General features: G+C 41.5%; 1 protein-coding gene across 2 annotated transcripts in view; it reads right to left on the bottom strand.

Moving 5' to 3' along the window:
• Window positions 1–593: 593 nt before the first annotated feature.
• Window positions 594–26,429, bottom strand: part of LOC125989159 (forkhead box protein J3) — a 45,699-nt gene continuing 19,863 nt past the window's right edge. For both annotated transcript variants that reach the window (XM_049755228.2, XM_049755229.2), the window contains exons 4-13: window positions 21,609–21,683; window positions 20,295–20,378; window positions 13,859–13,960; window positions 11,751–11,897; window positions 10,480–10,684; window positions 7,166–7,393; window positions 6,020–6,121; window positions 4,736–4,990; window positions 3,585–3,713; window positions 594–3,024 (exon numbers count right to left, since the gene is read on the bottom strand). In XM_049755228.2, coding sequence (XP_049611185.1) covers window positions 2,894–3,024; window positions 3,585–3,713; window positions 4,736–4,990; window positions 6,020–6,121; window positions 7,166–7,393; window positions 10,480–10,684; window positions 11,751–11,897; window positions 13,859–13,960; window positions 20,295–20,378; window positions 21,609–21,683 — 1,458 coding nt within the window. In that variant the 3' untranslated portion in view covers window positions 594–2,893. The remainder of the gene's footprint in view (window positions 3,025–3,584; window positions 3,714–4,735; window positions 4,991–6,019; window positions 6,122–7,165; window positions 7,394–10,479; window positions 10,685–11,750; window positions 11,898–13,858; window positions 13,961–20,294; window positions 20,379–21,608; window positions 21,684–26,429) is intronic.

Raw genomic sequence — 26,429 nt, 5'->3', positions numbered from 1 at the left:
CTCTTTTTCTTACGAACAGAAGTAGCAGTCAAGCCGCAAAGGTTTTTGCCTCATTAAAAGCAGCCATAAACACACAGTTGAAACACGGTGTGACTTTCTCACCGGCAAAAAAAAAAAAAGTACGGGTGGTCGGGACATATTATGCTCGGGGTGGGCAAAGAAAAACTTTGCTTAGGTTTAGGCTGACACCTGTTGGATGACATGTTGGGCCCCCAATTAGTGATGTGGCAAATCTGTACACACGTCAGTGTGGAATTTTATGGGGAAAAAAGTACAAAATATTTATAATAATGACTTAAGTGTTGAGAACTTTGAATAAGTACATAAAGAAAGAAAGAAAGAAAGAAAGAAAGAAAGAAAGAAAGAAAGAAAGAAAGAAAGAAAGAAAGAAAGAAAGAAAGAAATTTTTTGCTCGGTTCTAAATATGTTATTATTGTACACTTCTATATATGTGCATTACGTATTATGAACATTATTGCATATATTTTATTTATGTGTAACTATCTATAGTGGACCTGCAAAGACTATTTCGAACATTACCAGAGGGACTGGAATTTTAAAAACAGTGAAGTAACAATATGACAGAAGCAAGGTTAGGGCAGTAAAAAGGGTCAATTGCCTTTTAATAAACACTGAAACAGATTTGTAACTGTTGTAGCATACACAGACTATTATTTAAGACACACCAAAATCACATATGTACAATATAATGACGGTATGTACACACAGTGTATCCTTGAAGGACAAATAACAAAAATAATTCTTTTCATGAGTCTGCATTTTTCTTTCTTTTTCTTAAGGGAAAACAGAGAAGAAACATAATGCTATTTACAAAAGGACAACAACGCACACACATACAAGTTATATAATGCTGGTCCCTGTAATACAGCATCAATGGCAATAATGACAATTTTAGCCTATCCTCCCCCTCCAAAGAGCACTTTAACCTTCCGCTTCAGATTGGTACGGGTACTTCATTTCTTTTCAGCAATGTGGAGCTGTACACTCAAGAAAATCACTTTTTTCTTTTACATATAGACTACAACACTTAGAAAAAAAACAGAGGCTGATCAGAATTAAGCATTGTCTTTTTTTTAACTTATTATTCAGCTATATGCTTAAAATGTGTGCAAAAAATGCATGTCTTCACTTAAATAAGTCATGACCTGGCTTTGTCATAAATAATAAGCACAAAGAATTTGATCTTTAAAAAAAACCCATGAATTTAACGCTGCTGAGTGTTGCACAAGCTTATTCCACTGCTTTTGTTTTGCTTTTAAAACACAAACGTCACAGTTGTCAGGGGCCATCAAGAACTGAATGATGCACTCACTTTACGAAAAATTAATGGCTTGAATTAATGAATCAGCAAATTACCCTGAGAACATGATAGCATACAGACAATATGACAATAACGACCAAGATAAATTCATGAATGCTTTTACAACAGAAAACTCAGTTGTGTTTAGAATTATTGAGAAGACGCGTTGTGATGCTATATTTGACCGGCAGGTGGCGCGCAACCCATACACTCTCTTACGTCTCCTCACACAGACACCAGCAGACACCATAGAATCGGTACAGAGAATTTACAAACGTGAGAAACATCCCAAGTATTTGAGTTTGACGAAGAGAGGAAATTAATATTCCTCTGTTAGGAAAACACGCTCAAGTTGCAGTGGGGGGGATATGAAGACATAGTTGGGCCACGCTGAAAGGAAAAAGAGAATTGTATTTGGATTCTCTTTTTACAATTCAAAGTAGAAAGAATTTTGGGGGAAAAATATTCAATTACAAGAGAACACGTCTTCAGTCCTATTCTTTAAAGACAAAACATGCTCCGAGAATGAAACTGTATTCCTGCAGGAATATCATCGTGATTTTGTTTTTGTTCACACTAAAAGCTGTATTTGTTGTAGTATACAGTCATGTCCATATCACGGGAATAGCTTTCTAGACTAAAGTCATATTTTCAAGAAAAAAAAAAAATATGAGGAAAATAAAGTTTTTGTTCTTTTAAAGAATAAAGGCAGACATTTTTGTCAGGAAACAAGAATAAAGTTATCTCAGAATAAAGGTGTCTTTTAAGAAAAAAAATGCAAAATACTGAGGTTATGAGAAGAATTGTCTGTCAAAGACTAAAGTTGGATTTTACTACCCTCCTCAAAAAAGTCGTATCTTTCGAGAATTCTTTTATTTTAAAAATATGTAATGTCATGAGAATGATTTTACGGAATGCTTGCCTTTGACTTAAAAAGGGGTCTATAATTGCTTATACGTCATGAAGGATGGCATCAACGCACTCCTGTTCTATTTAATAGGCGAATAAAACATGGCGAATAAAAATTCTTGAATCTTGAATCTTTAGCCTGTATGAATAAAACTCCCCTCACTTCAGCATAGTTATCTGGTACAAAGATACGAGATGGCACCAAAGCAATTATTTTATAATGCAGGACAAAAACAACAAATAGGCGAATATGCCAGGGAATACTGTATCCACACAAGATTGACTTTTTTCTTGAAAAATATGCCTTTCACCTTTATAGCATGTGTTATCTTGTTTTTGTTGTTTTGTGTGTGTGTGTGTGGGGGGGGCTTGTTATTTTCAATGTGGCCCAAATACTGCTTGGTGGTAATAAATGGAGTAAAGCAAAAGCAAATATTTCACAGATGAAGTTTTGACAGTTTTAAATCTTGTCACCCACATTAGCATGAGGGAGAGGCGACTTATGATAAGACGTTGACCAGTGTCACTTCACAAGTTGGTCCACTGATTGTCTCCAGTTCTGTCCCCTCCCGCCAAATACTCTGTTCTTTTGGATTGTCTTAAGTGATTTTAATGGGCTCATAGCCCTACTGTTGCCATCACTGCTTGTCTCTGACTTGCTGCTCACACGATGGAGTCCCAGTCAAAGTCATCATGGATGTCATCTGTAGCCAGCATGCGTCTTACCTGGAAGTGTCCTGGTGGCAACATGTGCTGCTGCTGCTGCTGCTGCTGACTCAGCTGGCTGTGATGCCCTGAACACAAGGCACAGACAAAGATGTTAGTCATTTTACACAAACAAGGGATTAAATCTTAACAAATTACAAGTGATAAATATTTTTTATGAATAAAAACACTTGCTCCAGTTGCACCAGTATCATTTTAACAATCAAATACAGAACAAAATTCCAAAATAAAGAAATAATCACATTTTAGTTGCCGATTCCCAATTTGGAGGAAAACCACTAAATTACGACATTAATCACAGTGTTTTTGTACTGATTATGTTAATATGTGTTGGGTCATCTTAAAGAAGAGTTTGTAAGTGAGCCCAGAACCATACTTTCCTTACTCCAGGTTTAAAATGATTGTCACCATTTGCTGATATGAAGTTACCTTATTCCTTATAATCATGTAACACTAGCGCACGCACGCACGCACGCACGCACGCACGCACGCACGCACGCACGCACGCACGCACGCACGCACGCACGCACGCACGCACGCACGCACGCACGCACGCACGCACACGCTAAATAAAAAACATATATACACACACACATGCATAAAATAAAACACACACACTTACACACACCTGGTAAGAGCGTGACGGAGGAGTCCACAGTCATGGTGGGAGCTGTGCTGCTAATGGCAGGCATGTGGGGGTATCCAGGTGGGCCCATCAGAGACGGAATGTTCGGTCTGGAGTCCATGTACAGGTTTCCTGTGGGCGCATGTAAAAAGGGCCAATGACTAACACACACACACACACACACACACATAAACTGTCTGTGCTGACGGACTCTGCGACCATAATTTCCCAGTCGTCAACACTGAGCAACAGCCACAATTCCCTGGTAAATGTGTAACACAATCACAATGGCACAGCAAGTGTAATTCAGCTTCAAGGCCTCCACTCCATTGCGCATAGTGTAGTAGAGCAAACCTGACTTGTGTCATCATGTTCATAGTCACATGTGGAGGAGCACCCATTTAAACCTGTGCAGCATTTCTCTAGCATGCAATATTTCACTAAAGACACGAGACTCATGTTTTTCCCTTTTGATGTTGTTGTTTTTTTCTCTGCAATACTAGACAAAATCAATTCACACTATGTGGCTAGTTAAGCCTAAGTGCATCCCACTATAACATAGAGTACATACACGCAGTAGGAGTGGGAGTTGTCCAACACTCAAGGTCACAGTTTAATTGATTTTTTTGATAAACCACAAACACAAGAGGTCCTGGGTTTGAATATCAGCATAGCCCCGCCTATGCATGTTCTCCCCCTGCTTGCGTGGATTTTTGCAAAGTACTCTGACGACCTCCCACATTCTCAAAACATGTATGCTATGTTCATTGAAATATTTTATATTTTAACTGTAAACTGTGAGCCTGCCATTCTAATGAGGACAAGTGCTCTAGAAAAGGTTGCTTAATAAAAGTAATCCACAGACTTTAACCACTAGGTGGAGATTATAATATACAGCACTGTATAAAGCACTGTATAAAGCATCACACTCACATACAGATATCTTCTGGTGCTGATCGATCTTTCTTTCTTTCTTTCTTTCTTTCTTTCTTTCTTTCTTTCTTTCTTTCTTTCTTTCTTTCTTTCTTTCTTTCATTTATTTATTTAATTAAGCATTTTAAAAATAACTTGGCTAAAGACGTGTGTGTGATCACCAATGGAAAACAACCATTCACAGCACTGGAAATTTCAAGTCCTCAATTAGGATTACAAACCTGTTCGAATGAGTTGACCGTGCTGATTGTGCTGGCCGGCTTTGGGGTGGATGGCGCTGTGCGGCTGAGCTGGGTGCTGCGGTGCCCTGGGCGCCGCTGGCTGCGCGACCTGAGGTTGGGAAAGCGCGGAGCCCTGAGGTGGGATGACGCCAGTGGCCGCGAAAAACTGGTTGACGGACGAACACAGGTCAGCTATCTGAGAGGCATCCAGGGACCAGTTGTTGAGCTCCGCCTGACGCATGCTCTCCTTCAGGCCTGCCTCAGATAGACAGAGAGGGTGAGAACGTGTTGTCTTATTTGTCCATCACACACGTTGACTGCAAAGCGCTTGCACTTGGTCCCATTGGAGCTTGCTGCTCTACAAAGGTTAGATGCGGGCTTGCCGGACTGCGTGAGGGTCAAGCGCAACTGAAGAGGGAGAGGATGGAGAGAGTCTGTCATCATCCAATCATGCGCGAACGTTGCTGGCTTTAAAGACTGACCAGGAGAGAGGGATTTAATTCGATTATTTACATGGCACAACTGGGAGAGCGAAAGAGAAGTGGAATTGTGTGTGTGTGTGTGTGTGTGTGTGTGTGTGTGTGTGTGTGTGTGTGTGTGTGTGTGTGTGTGTGTGTGTGTGTGTCTGCGTGCGCGTGCGTGCGTGCGTGCATGCGTGCGTGCGTGCGTCGCAAACTCTCAGATGTTGGCTAATGACCTTTATTAGGCCAGGGCCATTACATTGTTATAAAAAGGGCCTAACTACATCATCACAGTATAATCAAAATAACGAATGAGAGTCATAAGAAGTGGATCCATTCTAAATGCGAACTCAGTAAATGACTATTGTTATCGAGTTAAACTCACGAATAGTATCATTTGGTACCACCCAAAAGTTGGTGCGAGAGGCCATTAGCTGAGCCGCAAAAATGTATCAATTTTTCCCAGTTGACAAGATGGGGGCTGGCGGAAGCTGATGGAGAGTGAATGCCCACCTTACGTATTTGGAGACGTCTCGCCCAAAAGTTTCATTTCCATTATGAATGGTTTAAGATATAAATCCTTGTGAACTCCAAATCTAAATATACTCCCAACTATTATCCTCATTGCGTATAGATCTGATAAACTCTGCCTTGAGGCCAAGTGACCTGCATTGTGTAAATTGGCTAAGAAAGAATTTGATCATTTGTTTGATGAAATTTGAAGTAAAAGCAGATTGGAGAGCAGAAGAGAAATGTTGCTGGTATGGCATTCTATTCCTCTCCATACCCCACTGAATATTCCTATTAGCGTGAATGGATTTACCTTGAAACGGAGAGAGGTCTACATCAGTCCAATTGTAACTTGTTGCAATGCGGCAGCTTTCCTTCAGCCAGTCGAGGTTTGGGTACCAATCCGGAGCCATGACTGAAAGAAAGACAAAGGTGAAAATATGTATACAGAAACCTATCCCAGGTGACTTGGGGCAGTAGTTGGGGGACACCTGGAACTGGTCGCTGGCCAATTGCAGGGCATAGAATGCCACACATACTAGACAAACAACCGTTTACACTCACACCTACGGACAATTTGGAGTTGTCAATCGGTTTTCCATGCATGTTTTGGAACATGGGAGGAAACCCGGCACCTCTGAACTGTGAGGTGGACGCGCTAACCAGTGCCCCATCGTGCCGCCTGTTTTTTATCTTCCTATTTTTTTTCGGGTCCCAGGTATACCCCACATCTTATCCAAAGTCACCCTGGACGGACTCCAGCTTTTGTGCCACCCTAATGAGGACAGATTAAAGATGGATGCATGGATGGACGTCAGTTCCGAAGTAAACCACAAGGAGGCGAAGCACCACACAGAAATATTCCAATCACAGATCTGCTGTGCCAGACAGCCAGATAGCGTATATCCATACTTACCTTGAAAAACAAAATTACAGATTGAAATATAATAGGTGAATATTCGCCGGTTTAATTCTTGTTTAAGAGTTTTCTTGATACCACATGACACGCGCGCACACACTAACTGAGGAGATGCAGAAGAGCGGGGTATGATATGAGAAGGAAGCACGTTGTTGAAAGCCTCAGTCGTGCACTTACTGCTCATATGAACCTCTGTGAGACGTGACAGTGCAATCTAAAAGCGATGAACGCGTGCAGAAAGACACAAATACAGTCCCCTCCACACTGTGGAATTGGAATAAGGGTAGAATTACGGCTTGGCTTTGAGTGGCATCAATATTTATTAAATATGAAACATAATGGATAATGTGCACTGGCAGAAAGTGTTGCTTTTATAAGACTCAGTCAAAAAGTATGGAGGAGACCAACAAGCTACACAGAGAGGCTTGGGTTGTTCTTTTTATTTTTGCTCTGAAAGATGTGAAACTTACTTTCGAAATGATTATGAGGACCATTGTGAGGAGATGAATTTGATTCAAGAGGGCAGTTTGTGTGTCTCACCTGTCGTGGGACAGCTCTGTCCACTGTGACTCTGGTGGGACAGAGATGGGTGCTGGCCGTGGGTAGACAGGTGATGCTGAGGGTGGTGGGCATGGTGATGGTTGTGTTGATGATGGTGGCCGCCACTCCCCGTGCTGCCGCTGCCTCCGTTCCCCACACCAGGTGAGTGCTGATATGAGCAGGCTGTCCGAGCAGAATGGTTCGAGTCCCCGGGCATAACCATCAACGCTGTTGGGAACACAAAACATATGCTAGATGACATCACCGACAAACACCTTGAAAATTAATTTTCCCAAAATGCTACCGTGGGAAACGGCAAAAACAACATTGCATTGCATTGTATGCATCAGTCAGAAGCAGACATCAATGGCTCTCCAGTATATTCAGCAAAGTAAGGAGATTAATTTTGTACAATTTAGTTTAGATCCAAATTGGGCAGCCTTTAAAGATCTTGTTAAATATAAACATTCACATAAACATTACTAACATTAGTAGGTAGTAGGTTTTCCTTCCTTTTCTTACATTATATTTTTTTATCTCCAACTACTTTCCGTTAGCAATTACAATTTGCTCCCAGTTGTTGTTTTCCAAAGAAAAAACTAATAGGTTATAAATAAAACATGCTATTTTGACCTAAAACACATTTACCAATCACTTTACCCTTCCATCCAATGAACTTTTATGTCCATGGATAGTTTCTGTGGATGATGGGTTTTCTCACATGCAAATTATCATCATGTAGAAGCCATGTTTCTTTTTATACCATGGGATGGAGTTAGAAACCTCACATATTTTGCTTGAGGTCATTGTGTCACCTTCAGGCATCCTGAAGGCATCTTCCATCTCACTTGCCATAATGTCAGCCAAAAACATAGCCACCCTTTCTGCTCTTTATTGACGTTCCAGGCTTCCAGCCTTGCCTGAAGTAGATTTCCTTGAATCAGGCTCATCTGGTAAAGTAATTATCAAACTTGTCAAGCTTGGTATGACTGATTTAAACAGATAGGATGATCTGATATAAATTGTGTAAAATATTTCCATAAAAACATAAACCTCAAATATTTTTCCAACTGAAATAGTTACTCATTCAAAGCATGCACAATATACCAATTTACTTTTTGGATTTTAGCAGAATACATTGTTTTACATATGTACCTTGTGAAATTGGCATGAATATGAACTGTAAAATAAATGTATAGCTTCTCCCTAGTGACAGAGTGATGTGTTTTGAAATATTTTGATTTACAGCGTTTCAGTGAACGCTTTTTAGTGAAGACACATTTCATGATTTTTTTCATGTGATTCTTTGCCAAAGATGATCAAAGCATCTTTCTAAACGCGACTCACTTGGCACATGTACATCACCTTGCCGACCTGTTGCCGACATTTGTCTGAACAGCGCGACTGAGACTTCGTCAAAGATCAGTGAAGTGAAACAAGAGGACGGTGGCTTTTTATGTGACCTTCAGTTCATGAAGAGTGTGACAAGTCCTCGAGAGGGGACGTTCGCTGCTGCCAACAGAGAGTCATTTTGCTTTACCTGCCTATAAAAGTGATTTTGTTTTATTCAGTCTTTTATCCCCTTTGCTCTCTGCCAACACACTCGTCACTTCAACGTCCTTTTATCCACTTTCTTTTTAACTACCAACCCCTTTGTGGTGTGTATTTTCAATGCTCCGTTTTATGTCTTCATCTTACAGCTTTCAAGATCTAGTAAATGTCTTTTTTAATTTTTACAGTGACTTTGATAGATTCAATTAATGTATTCAATGATACATTGGATTAATAGCCTACCGTAGTCACTGCTTTTGTCCAGATTTCGCTTTGAACGTTATTTGAAATTTTAAGATGGGCCAAACAGTTTATCTTCTTAACCGTTGAAAATGAAAATGGAATTTGGAACATGCCCACTAGGTACTGCGGCTGCACTTTAAGCGGACTTTCAAAACGAGTGTATGTGTCACTTGGCCCACAGTTCCATTTGTATCTGAGGCAACACTCATACCTTTTACCTGATTTGACACAATGATACAACTTCAACGCAGTGCTAAATACCGTCTGAATAGGAGGCCGTGTTCGCTGTGCGTGTGAAGGTACATCAAGGTAAACATAGGTGACTGCAAATTATCTGACTGCAAATTATACTCTGCTCACTCTGAGCTGCTCGACTCCAGCCGAGCGCCCGTCACAAAGCCACCCTGCGGCACACTGAAAAAAAAACATTTATCAATTTGTCCTGTCACAGTTTAAATTTATAACATGTTGTATTTGCAAGAAGGAGTTGTGCATTTGTGTTAATTTTTTTTCTAATTCATAGTATCATCAATATGCGGTTACTCCGCCTGCACATGAGCAATGTGGCTGAAGTCTCCCACAGCGTGTGAGGTTCAGCAATTAGTGTTCATAAGTGGATGATAGTCTGCCGCTGGTTTTGCGACGATTAAAACATTTTAATCATTGCTGCTCAGTGTCAAAACATTGCAAATACAGAATACATATATTGTGTTTTAAAAAAGTAACTATAGTACTACTATACTACTATTTTTATCATTTCTGTCTGTGGATGAGATAATGAATCTTGAGCGCTCTGTCCCCAAAATGGACGCGCGTCGCGAGCAGTGCACTATAGAGTAGACTATTTATTCGAGGTGCTCCATCAAGATCATTATCATCATTTTATCTTTTTTGTCTGTGCGTCTTAGACGAGAAATGGAAGGAATCCTCGCCGTGTATCCAGCAGATGCACAACATGCTTCTCAGAAGAAAGAATATCATGCCTCTGGAGGAAACAGAGAGAGCGAGAGGGGAGGTTGATCAGAGGGTGGTGGGATGCAGGGAAGGCCCAAGTGGGAGGAGGCCGGGTGACCTGAAAGCTTCAGGAAGCAATTAGCGAGATGCTTCACAAACTTTAGAAGCAATCTAATTAGCTTCTATCAAAGCTGCAGATGTGTTTGTCTTTTTCTTGCCTTCCGATGAATTCTTCGCTCTTAATTGCCTTTGCTCGTTTGACTGAGCGGGCCGTAAAATGCAGATATGCGGAACAGCAGATTGTTTGTTTATTAAAATACAATAGAGGCAGCGTGTGCTGGGAGGTTAATGCCGCAACGCTTCCCGTGCTGTGAAAGCAATATTAAAGTTGCACATCAATTTCAAGAGCTTAAGCTTGACAGTTAATTATGTGCAGGAAGTCTGACATGCAGACGTTTTATTTTTGTTTTTTTTGCCCCCGTGAATGGGTGTAAGTGCAGACATCAGACAGGCAAACACGAGCAGATAAAGTGTAGTCCGACGACAAGACGACCGCCGACACCCACCTTGCTGCGAGAACGACTGCTCAAAGACACACTTGTACAGGCTTCGGAAGGATGCGCTCAAGTCTTCAAAGTCCGAGAAGCAAACGTGCTTGTCCCGCGACTCTGGCACGGGCAGAGCATACTGGGGTTGCGGAGGAGGAGGGGGAGGCCGTGCGGGCTGCTGAAGACTCAAGGACTGGGACGAAGGCTCGGAGTGACTACTCGCCTGTGGGAGACGGAGGAACAAACCGTGTGAAAATGTTAATGAATAGATATAATTATACAGTAAACTATTATTGTTGGGGGATATTAATGACATGAAAAGTTTAAATCCTAACACTAGCACAGAGTTTGATCCTCATTTTGCAACAATTAAAATTCAATCTAAATGGAAAAAATGGTGTCAGTTTTACATTCTTTCCCACCATCTTGTAGCATCTATAAGCAATTACAATTTGGGGAAATGTCAAAAACTCACGGATTTTCACAATTTGCGGCAGGGCTTGGCCCCTATCCCCTGCAAAGAGTTGAATTTTAATGGCTACTTAAAAAGAAGGCATTTCTTCTCCATCTGAATGCTGCTGACTTACCCCCATCATCCCAGCTGTCATCTTCCTCAGCATCCACCCTTCTACAAAAGCACTTTGCTTTTATCCCTTTTCAATTTGAAACACACTTAGCATGACGCATCCTCCGAGCATTCAACCTCCAGCCAATAATCGTGGAATTTCCATCAAGTGCATCATTGTCGGCAAGCTATCGCTCAGCGGTAATCACAGGCATACAAGAGGAGATCACCTTCGACAGGTAATAAGACCCAACTAACTCCCCAGCCGAGGCCATCCGGCCACACGGCATACAGTATAAGGTGTGAAATGACAAATGTAGGAAAGCAACGGGGTGGAGGGGTAGTAGAAAACAAAAGAAGGCCTGGTGAAATGAGAGGTTGATGAGATCGATGAGATTGAGCTGACCTTTGCTCATGCAGGTGGGGATACACAGTAAAAAGATGAGGGACACACACGATGAACAGAAATTCTTCTTTAGTGCTGCACTTACTTTGGGGTAAAAGTCTTTTTGGACTTGATGATAATATTTTATTTCCTTTGAAGGGGCAGAAACCACAAATATACTTAACATCCTGCCAGCACAGCATTATGGGAATTGAAAATGGTGGCTGCACTGACTGACCATTCATCTAAATTTGTATACTTGAAGTGACTCGACAGAAAAGGCACAGAAATGCTATTTTGCAAGAAGACATGTAAAAGAATCCCAAAATGACGTCTTACCGGGGTGTAGTTGTGCATACTGCTGCCACCGCTCACGGTAGAGTTAATGCTGTTCAAATTGATGGATGTCATGCTCTGCTCAGAGAGACTGTTGCTCAGGCTGCCGGGGCTCTCACAGTCGTCAGCTTTCGGGCTGTACAGTGCTACCTGCATGCACATACACAGGTATCTTAATTTTATTTTAGTTTGTCGCCTTTTACTCTGACAATCGATGATCTCCGGTGTAAAAATTTTGTCAAACATGTCATGTGTGTGCCTCTCTGTGGCGACTCCTGACAGGGAAGACCCGAAAGCTGCTGCTTCTTCTACTTCTTCTTATCGCTTATTCTGCAGTTCTAGAGTCTTTAGTCTGCTGCTTCTTCCACTTCTTCTTATCGCGTACACTGTAGTTCTAAAGTCTTTCCACTGGCTCCCGTTTAGCTACAGAATAGACTAGTTCTGCTACTGGTCAATAAATTATTGTATGTTTTAACTCCCGAATAAATTAAAAAAAAAATGCAGATGGATATGAACCCAATAGGGCTCTGAGGTCTGCAGACTCCATTAGTGGACCCCAGAGCTCAAAGTAAACATGGTGCAGTAGCATTTAGCTGTTAGGCTGCTGCAAATGGAATAACCACATTTTTTTTGTCCTGGTTGTGCTTGAGCTCTTTTAAAGCGTATTTTCAACCAATTAAATGAAATACTTTTCTTATCTCCTGTTATATAGTTTGTTTTCAAACTTTTATTTTTTTAAAACATATTGCGTTGTGTATGAAATTAATTATATAAACACAGCTGCCTTTCCTTGATGCACAGATTATGTGTAACCACAGCTAACTTTACAATTACCACTTCTGTTTTATCTGATGGTGACCGATTGGAAAGCTTTTAAAAGCGATGCCTCGGGATTGCGTTGAATCCCAAATCTTGTTTGGCTGCATTGTCAGAGTGGTGAAACAGCATCGGTGCTGCCTTTGGGCGACATTTAATTGTTCAGACAATTGAGACACAAAGACCGAGTAAGACAAGTACATCAAAGTCTGTTGCAGCGCGCCAATATGTTGAGGTGTGGGCCTTGTCGCAGCAAAAAAATGTACACTCAAGTGATTTATGAAGGCATTTTAAGCTTTGCATATAAACAGAATGCCATCCATCTTTTCACTGTCTATTTTGCTGATGGTTTTCAAGGTCACGAGTGGCATTGAGGCTGACTTATGGAGAGAGTCGGGGTACACCCTCGACTGTGCTGAGGGCTACTGTGAATGAGGTATTGACCAGTATGTTTTTGCTAGAACAGAATTAAGAGATTAGCTTTCGACGTGCTTGGATGCAATTGCTAATTGATGAATGCGTGACATATTGATGGCCACCTTTCTGTCAAGATGTGGGAGAGGACCGGTGACGTGTGCATCGTCCTTCCAATCACTGGATCACTGTCATAGCAAAATGCGTCAGCGTCTATGACAAGCTGTCCTTGAAGATCATTGGGAAGTAGCTCACAACTGTGTGAGGGAAGCAATAATCTATTCTTTTCTTTTGTTGTTTTTTGCACGCCTAAAACATTTTAATGATGTTCGACTAATTCCGGGCTGCTGAATCCGAAAATGACATCTGTTGAATAAGCTTTAGTTTTTTAGATATTGGCAGATTTTTTTATGATAATTAACTGATTGATAATTCATTTGGAAATATCCAAAATACACATTTTCAAATTAAAGTGAAACACGTTTGTTGTTTTATCCTAACACTGTCAAATTTTCTGAATTTTCCCTTGGTATTGAAACATGATTTACATGTACTGTAGAAGGCTCTCTGTGATAGCCATCTTTCATAATATTGCTTCATAAATGACCCTCACAAAAGGTCAGAACATGCGACGTGTTGTGAAAGCTGTTGCTGCCGCTCCCGCACAAACTCTCTGTTTGATCAAGGTCAGGTGTCATGTACCACACACAAAATCCCTGCAAGACTGCAATAGCTCAACCGTGATATTACGGTGGTTACTGGAGTGTTACTCAAATTTTAAAGCTTAAGTGTAAGAAAAGGTAAGGTAACTCTTTGTCACTATTTACTCATTAAAATAATTCAAGATAGAAAAGCAAGAGGCATACGTGCATCCGCTCTACCTTGTTTGTCACCGCGTTGAGGGCCAGAGTGGGAGACGCTCCACCTGACATGATGCAGTCCATTCGCAGAGACTCCGACTCCAAGCTGTAAGGGGTTGACGCCTGCAATGAGAGATAGAAGCAATACATTTTTATAATATGAATTACTAAATGCTCAATAGAACAGAAGTGTTTTGGTTTAAACATGTTTTGACTGTTTTAATTATTTAAAGGAAAGACAAAAAGTTTAAGACATTGCAGGGAGAGCGATAGACAGGGCGAGAGAAAGAGAGAGCGAGAGAGCGAAAAAAATAGCCTAAATGTGCTACAGGTTTCCCTTATTAAATTGCCGTATATTATTAATTCAGTTTGATAGCAACTTCAACATCACATTCCCATTAAATGTGCATATCAATAACAGAGTTAGTGTTAACCTGGTATTTCTCTTACAGTCTGTGTTAAAGTGCAGATTTACAATATTTTTGTAGAATAACATCAGATTATTGTTATTTTTTTAGAAAAACTTAGAAAAAGAATGCCCATATCGCCCAGCCCGACTCTTGTCTTTACGACTGCAACTCTACCCCCTTGGGTCCCCCTCCACTGCATGCATGTCATCACATAAAGCACCTCGTGACATTCTTCAGCAACTTCACTAGCTAACGAACAAATTGACAGCTCAATTCAAGCTGCTCTTTTACACCTTCAACGCCACTCACAACATTGCACACCTGCATGACCGCATTACCACTCCAGTCTACGCCCTCAGATCTGCCTCCTGACTGATGATTCTACTTGTCAGACCTTCATCCGCTCCTTTCCCAAGCTCTGGAACTCTTGGCCTCGAAACCTTCGACGCATCTCAGTCTCTCTTACCACTTTCAAATCTGAACTCACACCTAGTTAAGATCACCTAGTCTCTTTAACTGCACTGCATGTGTTTGTTTTATATATCTCCTGTATAATTCAGTTCTTACTGTTGTTTTATTGTTGCGCAGTGTCCTTGGGCGTCTCAAAAGGCCCTTGAAGATAAAATGTATTATTAATATTAAAATAACCTTTTTAAAGCTCAAAGCAGTTAACAGTTAATACTGACGTAGCTTCCACCATAATCGGCTCCATAACAACCGAAAATGCACCACTTATTTGACCTAGGCCAATCCCACTGCAGGAAATGACGATGCGCCCCTTTTGACACGGAGCCTCGAGTGCCAAAACGCTCAGCGAGGCGCAACACGGTAAACTAGACTTGCGCTGGAAGGAAAATGAAGTTGTGTCCGTTTTTACACAGTCTACAAAAATTGGGCCCAGTCACAAAATGTTAATATGAAAGTGAGCAAATGCCCACCAAAAATCAAGTTGCGGCGCTATATATTATTTCTGCACTGTAATTTATAGGAACCTTAACATTTAATATAGTTTTGAACTTCAACCGCTTTAATAATTCTTTGTGATGATAAGTGTCAGTTGTGTCCAATTCATCTCTACTGTATCCTCCTCAGCTAAAAGTAAGTCCAAGTTGTGGCGGGGGAAGCAAGCATGGCGACACTGATGGACGAATGAATGGGCGCTGCAATTAATTATGAAAATGGTTCCAACTCAAAAATGTGATATTTTTCACCGAATTTTGGTACAACTTTTGGGTGTTGGAGCTCGAAAGTACCACTTGACATTTGATATTGTCTACTATGCGCCAATTTCCTTTTGTGCGTTTCTTCCTTTTACTCATACATAAAAGCATAGTTCAAATATGATCTCTGTTGATTAGAAATATGCAGAGGGGGGTGAGAGTAAAAATGAGAGAGGAAATGAAAAGTGACATTGCTTATGAGAAATGTCTGAATGTTACAAATTTATGATTACGTCGGGAGCCTCTTGAATCACCAGACCGCCCGCGGCCGCAACTCTGTAAACTATTTGAAGCGTGCTTCGTTTAAATTGCCGGACACTTAAGTGACCCACAAAGTGGACACATTGCACGCACTAACATGCATCAAGGCATCCTCATGCATTATTCAAACATGGTGAATAGATTCGGGAGAGTTCATTGCTTTGTGTCCTCAGAGAGCTGCGTAAGGGTTAACGGAATTTGAGGCTACAGGGAACTAGCCAAAGCTCAACAAGGGACAAATTTGACACCTGGAAAAAAAGAAAAAGGTGGATTATATTTTTTTCGAGCCTGACTCCTTTTAGGGTTCAAGGCTGCTTTCTGTGCTGCCTTCCCAAACTGCTTACAGTAAGAGGATTGGTTGGTAACAATGCAATCTTTAATTTATGATAAACTCCCAAAGAAACAGGATGCTGTCTCCCCGGTGGAGCCAGTTACAAAGCAGACGGGATTCCGTGGAAGAAGGGAAGAGAGATAATTGAGTGGTGGCAGACAGTCCCAGAGAGAAGAAAATAAGGAGAGTGATTAAGCTGAGAGATGCAGGTAGGCTGCCTGTCTACACATTTAGACAATGCATGCATGCAACCGCTTTTTAGCCCCGCATCCCACTGACTTAAAGCAAAGAAACAGCCAGACATATTTAGTAGACCTTTTTTTCTCCCCCCCCCCCCCCCACCCCCACCTTTCCTGATGATAACGCCTCGCACTTAAAACCCTCCTGCCTCGCCTCAGCCCAAGTGACAGCCCGCGGTGTGTCTGCCAGCGCTGTAAGCGAGGCGTAAGAAAGGAGGTCGAAAGGCCCATCCATATAAGACGACTTGACAAGCCTCGGAATTAATTAATGTTTGTAATTTGAAAGAAAAAAAATCCCCGGTGAAGAAAATATGTCTAACGGCAGCCCGAGGCTTTGTGTGGTAATTAACTGGAACATAAGAGTAGAATACTCTCCCTCCGCTCCCTCATCTCCTTGTTATCTAGTTCCCCTTGCAGCGTGACTTTTTCCTCTCAGTCTCATCGTCTAATTCCTCCTTGGATGCTCTCCTTTCACCCCTTCCCGTCATTTCTTGTGCCTCCTCTGTCTTTTACCTTCAAAAAGTCTGATTGCGCATTTTGTCACTGCGAGCCCGCCTGAAGCCTGAAAGCCTCCCGCCGGAGATGAGAGCAGGCAGGTATGCGGGCCCAGACGAACGCAGACACACAGACAGACAGACAGCGCGAGAGATAATGATCAAGATTCAGCAGCACTGACAGAGACAAACGATGAAAAGAATGCACAAGACTAGCTATGATTAAAAAGTGGTGTGGTTTTCTTGAATGCAATGACATCGCGTTCGTGTGTGTACTACGTGTGCGTGTGTGTTCACATGTGCTTGTGAACAAAAAGATCACATTCAATAACGGGTGACTCCACACAAATAGGGGAAAGATTTCTCGAGTTCCCATTTAGTCATGCGATAAATCAAGCTAACATCATGTGTGTGTTAAGTTGCCAAACATTGATAATATAAAAGTAAAAACACTGAGAGGTAACCTGTAACATAAATATGTTTTTTCAGTGTTGAATGTACACTAGCGCCGTTGTTTCAAGGTTACTAGATGTCCTCTTTTACCAGGACTTATCCATTTTTTACATTTTTCAAAAAAAAAAACATCCAGCCAGCAATTAATTTCCTCACAATGTACTATAACTTCTGTCCCACCTTCCAGTCCATTGGTCAAATTTCAGTCACCATAAACAGCACCGGTGATTGATTGTGATGTCACTCTGTCCTCGCCTCCTGATTCAAGGGCGACAGTATTTGTTCATGTATTATGTTCATGAACAGTTTTTAATAATCATTTTTAACATGTAGCCTGAGAGTGCAAAGTTAAAATATGATAAACAAGCATTTCATGGTTATTCTTAAAAGTACGCATTTTATTATTTTCATAAGTGGATCGCAACTTAGATACAAGAAAATGCGAGTTGCAACCCAAAGGTCTAAGCTATGCAAGTGTTGAAGGCAGCATGTTGACAAGGGTGGTAAAATCTAAACTTGGCACTGCGAGCGCACGCAAAAGGCAACGGAATGGAAAATTCACTGGCGACACCATCTCAAGCAGCGTCATCGCTGAAGACGATTAAACAATAAGAACTTGCCGTGCTTACTTCAGGCTGATGAAAGTTTCATTTCTGGATCACACTGTAACACAGACGCCTTGCACAGAGCAGTGTGTGAAGCTTTGTGTCATGTGCTTTACAAGCAGTGCAACCATTCATGCCAAGCGAAGGCGTGTGTTGAAAAGGCTCTGTTCATCCAGTGTTTTCCAGCCCGCAACTACTCATCCACTTCAAGCAACCCCAGGGCCAATTAATGCAGTCATTCCGTAGCTGTACACATATAGGCTAAAGTTATGCCCACCCAAAATGTCTCATTATTCTGGGATATGAGGCAGTGAATGATTGCTACAGCAATGTAGCCTAGAAAAAAATAGGTGCAAAGAAGGCAACACAAAGGACTTCATTGGCCTTTAATAACCACTGTCAAAGTTGAATATGGGCAAGGCAGGTCACTCATTACTGTCACAACCTGATTTGCAGTCTTTGCTGATCTGCAACATAAGTGCGCTAAGTCATTTCAGTAGTTTGACATCGTAGTGTTGATTAATAGTCATTGTCAGTACACACCATCTGAACTTTTAATTGAAAGGAAACAACAACACTTTTTAAATAGTGGCTATGTTTACATGGAATCTTTTATTCAGATTAAAATCTTGATTGGAATAAAAATGCTTCATGTACCCCATTCAGAATATTTTGACCATTCCAATCAAGATTTTATTCCGAATGAGAGGGTTGGCTTATGTTTACTGATTATCCTATCAGTGCGCGTGAAAACACTTATTCTGACCTTTCTGAACAAACCGTGGACGTTTGAGACGTCAGTATACGCGTCATCATCACATGAGAATGTATACTTTAAAGATCAACACCAGCAAAACATGGAAGTCGCTACGGCTTTCAGGTATACACGACTGACTTTTCCAGAGAGGGAACATTTTTCTTGATTGTGACATTTCATAATGAGTTCATCGGTCACATTGCTGTGAAGGTGGTTGGAAATGAATGCCAATCTAGTTGACTGCAGGTCAAATTGAATCTCTCAGTGCGCTGAGGAGCGTGCTAATTATTTTGAAAAATGTGCAATGATGATCAGAGTGTACCCAGTCAACAAGATGACGGCTGGAACCGAGAGCTCACTCTGCTTTCTTTGTATTCGCATTCACAGGTTCACGACTCAACCAGCCGCAGTCTGCTGGGTTGATGCAGAGTTACATATATTTATAGCCACAGTTGCTGTCAATCACTTTCCACAAAAACCCATTTTATTTTCCCTCGCATCTACTCAGACGCTTGTACCTGCTGTTTTCTGTGGCGTCTTGAGTATGAAACAAGTCTACCAGCCTGCAATTAGCACACACTTACATCTGGGTCAACCCTGCTTGATCTGAAAGAAAATAGCGTGCAGCAAAAGTAAGATGTGCATATGAGATACCACTCTTGCTAGAGGACGTGGAATATAGTCATAAACAGCAAATTGACATATTCTGACTAAATGCACATCTAAACGATTTCAGACGATGGTTGCCGCAAAAAAAAAAAAAAATCAGCCACTATACTTTTATTATTTGGGTTGTACTTTGCAGAGGTATACAACTGTCTTACACTGAGAGCTGTTCCTAATATTCAGATTTTCTTTGATAGCTACACGAGTCAAAATATTAGAAACAGCTGCCTGTATGATGCAGTAAAGTTTAATATCGGAGAAAACTGCAACCGCAATAATACAAATATGGTCCAATAAGTAGTCATTGGACTGTGTTTATCACAAAGCAGCATTATTACCTTTTAAAATGACAGAATTCTTTATAACGCTCTTCTATTTTAAATGTATTGCTGACTAGCAAGGGTGGAAATGTCAATGTCACTTGAGCAGTGAAAAGCAAGAACAGCCCATTTCTAAATTGTATTAAAGTGCAAATGATTCATTGAAAAAAAGGAGTAGAAGAAAATACCTGACAGAAAAAAAATCCTAACCAAACACCGCCTGTAATTTTTTTCCCTGAGAAAACTTAGTTTTTACACTATTACTGGAGTGCATACGTATAGCATGATTTTTATGCAAAATATCTACAAAATGGAATATCCCCTCTCTGGGATTAATAAAAGGATTCCTTCAGTGCAAAAAAAAAAAAAAAAAAAGCACCTGCATGCTTGTTTAAAATAAGATGGAAAGGAACAGTATTTGCAGTGAAAGCTTGTTCCAAATGTAATGGAATTCAACTCCCCAGGTTTCTAAGGTAACACCTTCATGAGAAATGTGATGCATGTGAGATCACGGGTCACAGTGACCTTAACAGTCAAGTGTATCATTGTAGTAAGCCTGCCAAGGGGAGCAAACAGTACAATTCATAGAATCGTTTTGTATTTTGTATTGGTGAATAATGATTTCACTCAGACATTGCATTCTGTACAATAGGAATCCAAGTGTGTGCATTTAACAATCGACAAGTGGAAACATGACCTACCCTTTCTCCAGAGCGAGGCCTCTTCTTTGGCCTGCTGGGTGCAGCGTCATCTTTAGGGTTGGTGTCTATGGCCCAGTAGGAACCCTGCCGGAGGAGCCCAATGTTACGTTTAATGGCAGCGATTAAATTAATATAAAATGAGAATGATGATGATTGGATGCTTGCCTCTCAGTCTTTGCGCAATGGACTACAAGAAGTTAAGTAAAAAATAGTCCAAGATGATCTTTTGGTTCAGCCCTCCAAAACACTCAACAATTCAATCTGAGTATATATGCAATTTTATTTCCACAACCACTTTGGCATGATTTTGAGCAATATCGGGAAACGTTCATTTGATGTATTAATATAATTTACATGCAAGTGTGAAGAGATTTTGACAGGTATGTGTGTTTACACATGATGCCTTTATTGACTATCAAATATCTGTAGTTTATGTCAAATTCTTTTTGAGTATACATATACTATATTGGAGGGAGGCAGCGTGGCAATCAAGATCTACTTTTCGTTACTAGTTCCTTCATAAACAACGCGCAAGCACGGCAACAACTCTCAAAGAAGTGAATCAATTTGTTCCTTGATTTCCTCCCGGTATCTCTCTTTCATTTTTCCCCTTGACTCCCAAAGAGGTCCAAAGCAGCAGACATAGAATTTCAGGAGGTTGATCCAGGCCATGTACACACACACACACACACACACAAACACACACACACGCACACGCACGCGCACGCACGCGCACGCGCACACGCACACGCACACGCACACACACACACACACACACACACACACACACACACACACACACACACACACACACACACACACACACGTGAACACAACACACACACACACCTCTCCCTCATCTTTCTCCTCCCCCTGTCTCAAGGTCCCACATCACTGAACAGTACACAGCCAATTAACGTACGCACATGCATGATTTAGTTTCTCGCCTCCCTCAATGGCTTCATACAGCCAATGTTACATACAAGTTCTTTCCCACCGTGCTGAGCTATCGACCACTTCGATCTGAGGTGTGAATTGAGGTGCCGGTCAGGTCCAAGCCGGGCTAATCAAGGGGGAGCCGCTAGCTTTATGTCTTCGCAGACCTCCACTCAAGCTCAAGGATTCACTCTGAATTATTTAAACCTTCTTCCTTCTTAATTCATTTTTCAATGGCCCCAAAATCCCAGCAGCATGGCGCACCCCCTGACGAGTGCACAAATGTGGCACGGGGAGGGGGGGGGGGGGGGGGGGGGGGGGGGATTGGGGAGCTAAACATGTACCAAGAAACAGCAGCAATTTTGGAGACTGACTTACTTTGCCAGGATCGTCTTTGGAGCGAGGCACTTTCAGAAAACACTTGTTCAAGGACAGGTTATGTCGTATTGAATTCTGCAAAGAGAAAAGGGGAAGGAATGTTGTGAGAACAAGTGAAACGACAGTAGATTATTTTTTTTATAATTAACAATACACAAATGACATTAGGCCTTGCTCAGTAAAAAGGTGAATGCATTCACTCCATTTGCTACCCTTTAAACGGATGTGAGAATATGGACTCAAATCCGTGACAGAATTCTATGTAAGCCTCTCTGTGAGGGTGTCGAAATGATTTTCCTTGTTACTCAGCAGGCTGGTCAATATCGTCCATCTCGACGGATGGTTACATTTTGGGATGAGACCACTTGACCAAAATTGACGCAAGATGTCTCTAACATTGAGTCATCACTGGGTTTTGTGTGTGGTCCTCCCAAGCAGCCTGACAGGCATCAGTGAGGTCTGAAGATAGCAAGCATCATGGTTTACATTTGAAAAACATGTTTAATGTGCCTGTAGCATATCTTGGGATATGTTTAACGACTAAGGCTTATCAGTGGTGCCTCGAGAAAGTTTTACCGAAGGTGACGCAAGAGGTTGGGTTGGAGGGCGGAGGTTAAAACTCTCTCGCCAACAATTGTTGCCTGTGCATCATTGGACATAAAAACCTGATAATGAAGTTTCACTTTATGTTGCTACCCTTGTTTCTTGCTGCTGCGCCAATCTCAGGGCAGATTGAGACAAACAACCATTCACATGCTCATTTTTGGAATGTGGCTCAAAACCAGAAGCTCTTGGGTGTGAGTCAGACATGCTAATCACTACTTCACTGTGCAGCCTTTGTGTAGTTGTAAATTGTGCAATGCTACACTGCAGAAAATTGAGATTGTGAAATGCATAGAGCATAACCCTTGAAGATGGTGCGATTGTGTCGAAGAACACTCGGTCGATGGGTCGCGCTTATGCTCAAGTTGGCATGACTGCGAATATTGTCATTCACCCCGGTCATTGTATTCTCAGGGCACTGAATCGATCACAACTGTAGCTGTCTGTTTGTGCCCTGAAAATTGTGCACAAGTGACAAAAAGCCACAACCAAAATGGAGCAGGACACTTAATAAAAAATAAGCACTGTCATAACTATAGCCAAGTTTTTTTGGGGTGATTCTGGAACATATAAGAACAACTTTAAAAACAGGCCCTATTTCATCCTTTTTCTGGCAAAACCTTAACACATTGCATAGTCGGTGTGTAAGAACGAAAGGAAGCAAAAGAAGAAGACTCATATCAGTGCAGGCTAACCTGGCGTGAACCTGTTCTCCCTTCAGACTTCTTTTTTTCACTCATCTGCTGTTGCTAATTAATACCAGGAGGAGATGATGGAGGATAGGAGGAATAACTACACTACACCTCCCCACTTATTCCACTCAGGCTTTGTTTGAGCCTCCTTATCAAGTTGAAGAGAAGAGCCCTGTCTCAAAACATGCTCTTCCAGGAGAAAATACTGTAGGAGTAGGGATTCTCAGCATTAGGACCATCTACAGCACAGACTTTGACGTTTATGAAGCAGCTTGGGTTAGGAACCAGAAGAGCATTTCCCCCCTCACTATTAATGATGACTGTGTGTACAGCAAGTCGCGGGTGTTGTGCTGTTTAATGCGGGTTGCTAAGGAGTGCGGGCTCCTGGACTTGAGGATGTTGGTTACATAAGGCACGTTTGACAAGCATGGCTGACTTTTTGACAAAATACAATGTGATATAATGTGATGTGTGACAAAAAGTAAGGTTTGAGGGACACGCTTTGGGGTGGAGGGTGTGTGTGCATCCATGTGCCTCCGTGTACGCGCGCGTGTGTGTGTTTGTCTGCATGTGTGTGCACGTGTGTGATTGTGAGCTTTTGTGTATGGATCAACTCAAGAAAGTTATCAATGCAAGTACTGTTTGCATGCTCATGCGTGTTCATCCTCGGATGCAGACAGGGAGAATGCCGATTTGGAAAACAAGAGGAATATTTTGCCCAAAGGAACAAAGGAAAAAAACAATGTGTAGAGAAGCAACAAGCAAGCGGGTCCCTGAAACAAAACCAAAGTTGAGTATCAAAAGGGCCTAAAACATGGTGTTTCCCGATATTAACGATTGTCTGGCAACCAGTTCAGGATGTCCCCTGCCTTCTGCCCAAAGACAGCTGGGATTGGCTTTTGTTCGTCCGCAAGCCTTGTGAGGATAAGCGGTTCAGGATCAGTTTTGGATTCGTTTTGCCTAAATTGCAAGATAACATTAGCGCCATTAGTCTTCAGGCAAAAAAGAAACAACTTAATTATTGATGTGCTCTTAAATTGTAGAAAACAAAAAATTGCTTGACATTTTCTGAGTGTCTATTTTCTTTCTCAAGCTTGCCTGCCTTTTAGATTGTGATGTCTTTGATTCTTCACTGTGAAAGGATTAGTATAGCTGATGCAGTTTAATATTGTCAAGAACATAATTTTGCTAACTTTGAGTTTGGCATTAATTTTTCTGTATCACAGGAAGTAAGTGGTATTACTTGACATGATAGAGGTGCACTCTTTTGCATATTATCATTAAAATAAATGTACCTTCCTTGCACCTTCTCAGGTTCTCGGCATCACCCAGACACCTTATTTTATCCAAATTTTGATGGAGTGACAGGTTCACTGTAAAGAAGGATGCTCAAGTTATTGAAATGAGCCGTCCTTCCCTTCACTGAACAACTTTAAAGAAGTCCTCTTTGAAAATGTATTGGAATTTGGAACCTGAATTTTGCATAACACACAGAGATCATCCGCTTGTGTTTGTCTGCGCGTGCATGCGTGTGTGTGTGTGTGTGTGTGTGTGGGGGGGGGGGGGGGGGGGGTGGGGGGGTGGGGGGGGGGGGGGGGGTCACAAATCTGATCACTCATAATCAGTTATTAGAGAAAACATGCACAGTTTGATGAGGTTCAGTTCAACGTGACACTCACACATCTTTACAAAACAAAAAATGCAAGGTTATAGATAACCTTATACGTATAGCTCGAGGATATGTATGGGAACAATCCATTTATTTCCGCTGTCACAATTATATGACGTCAAGCTCTTTGCATGATGGACGACACCTCCGTTTCTACGTCGTTGCTACAGCAATCTGTCAGATGGGTCAATGATGTGGCCCGGTCTGAACAGGGCCAAATCCAATTTGGACGCTTGCTAAAAACTGCGTGGACTGTCAGCTCTAAAAATTACCCGATTGTTTTTTGTGCTCTCATGCATCGCAATCCAAAACATTTGTATGAGGAGGAATGCCCTTTTAAAAAGTTTTGTGCACATCATTATTCTGGGCTAATTTGCAAGCCGTCACATTTCTTTTGCAACTCTTCCGTGTCTGCTGCCTTCCTACTTGGAAGCCAGCCTCTTGTGCTGCCAAATATTGAAAAAGAGGTTCACAGGCTAGCAACCATCCTGCTTGTGTCACATCAGCTTAGCTGATTTAAAAAGACAAATGCTCACAGCCTTTATTCCAATGCAGTCTTTCCAAAATAACAGCGGGACCAATCTGGGTTGCAGGGCAGCGAGAGGTCATGGTGGCGCGCTTCCTGCTTATAGTAGTGTCGGGCAAAAACACTCTGGAGAAGTGACAGCTTTTGTCAGCGACGTTCCATAAGACGAGGACAGAGAGCGAGGGAGGAGGAAGGATAAGAACGGGAGGTGTGTGTTTGTACTCTGCATCCCCTAAAAATATGTCTGACAGGTTTGGCTTTCATTGATATTGAATAAAAGTATGAAGACAATTCAACAATGGGTTTGTGAACTACACAAGATAAGACCTTTCTCAGTTTGACTAGATTTGGCAGAAATAAACAAAATCAACAAGGTGAATAGAGTAGAAGAACCTGTCTAGGTGCCTGTCAAATAGAGGAACTTTTGAGGAAGCTTAGAAATCCAGCCAAAATTTCAATTTACAATGCCAATCACATATATATCTTTAGGTCTCAAATGGCTGCACAAAATAATTACATTATGATGGCTAAGCCTGAGAAAAATGCATCAAAACATTCCTTCCTTCCTTTTTTCCTCCTTTCCTTCCTCTTCTTTACTTCTTTCCTTTTTCCTGTCTTCCTTCCTTCCTCATTTCCTTTCTTACGTCCTTGCTTCCATCCTTCCGCTCGAGGCACACTACCACCGAAAATTAGCTAAGTGTTACACGAGGTTTTATATTAAAATTAGTTGTTACGACAAAAGACGTGAAAGTGATCGATTAAAAAAAATATATATATACAAAATATATATATACATACGTGTATATATATATATATATATATATATATATATATATATATAGATATATATATATATATATATATATATTTTGTATATATATATTTTTTTTAATCGATCACTTTCACGTCTTTTGTCGTAACAACTATATATATATATATATATCCATCCATTTTCTGAACCGTTTAGTCCCCACGGGGGTCGCGGGCGTGCTGGAGCCTATCCCAGCCGTCATCGGGCAGTAGGCCGGGGACACCCTGAACTGGTTGCCAGCCAATCGCAGGGCACACAGAGACAGACAACCAATCGCACTCACACTCACACCTAGGGACAATTTGGAGTCTTCAATCGGCCTACCAAGCATGTTTTGGGATGTGGGAGGAAACCGGAGTGCCCGGAGAAAACCCACGCGGGCCCGGGGAGAACATGCAAACTCCACACAGGGAGGGCCGGAGGTGGAATCGAACCCGCACCCTCCTAACTGTGAGGCGGACGTGCTACCCAGTGCCCCACCGAGCCGCCTATATATATATATTATATATATATTATATAT

Source organism: Syngnathus scovelli, chromosome 2, assembly GCF_024217435.2.
Source record: "Syngnathus scovelli strain Florida chromosome 2, RoL_Ssco_1.2, whole genome shotgun sequence".
Classification (NCBI taxonomy): domain Eukaryota; kingdom Metazoa; phylum Chordata; class Actinopteri; order Syngnathiformes; family Syngnathidae; genus Syngnathus; species Syngnathus scovelli.
This window is presented reverse-complemented; position numbering and strand designations above follow the sequence as displayed.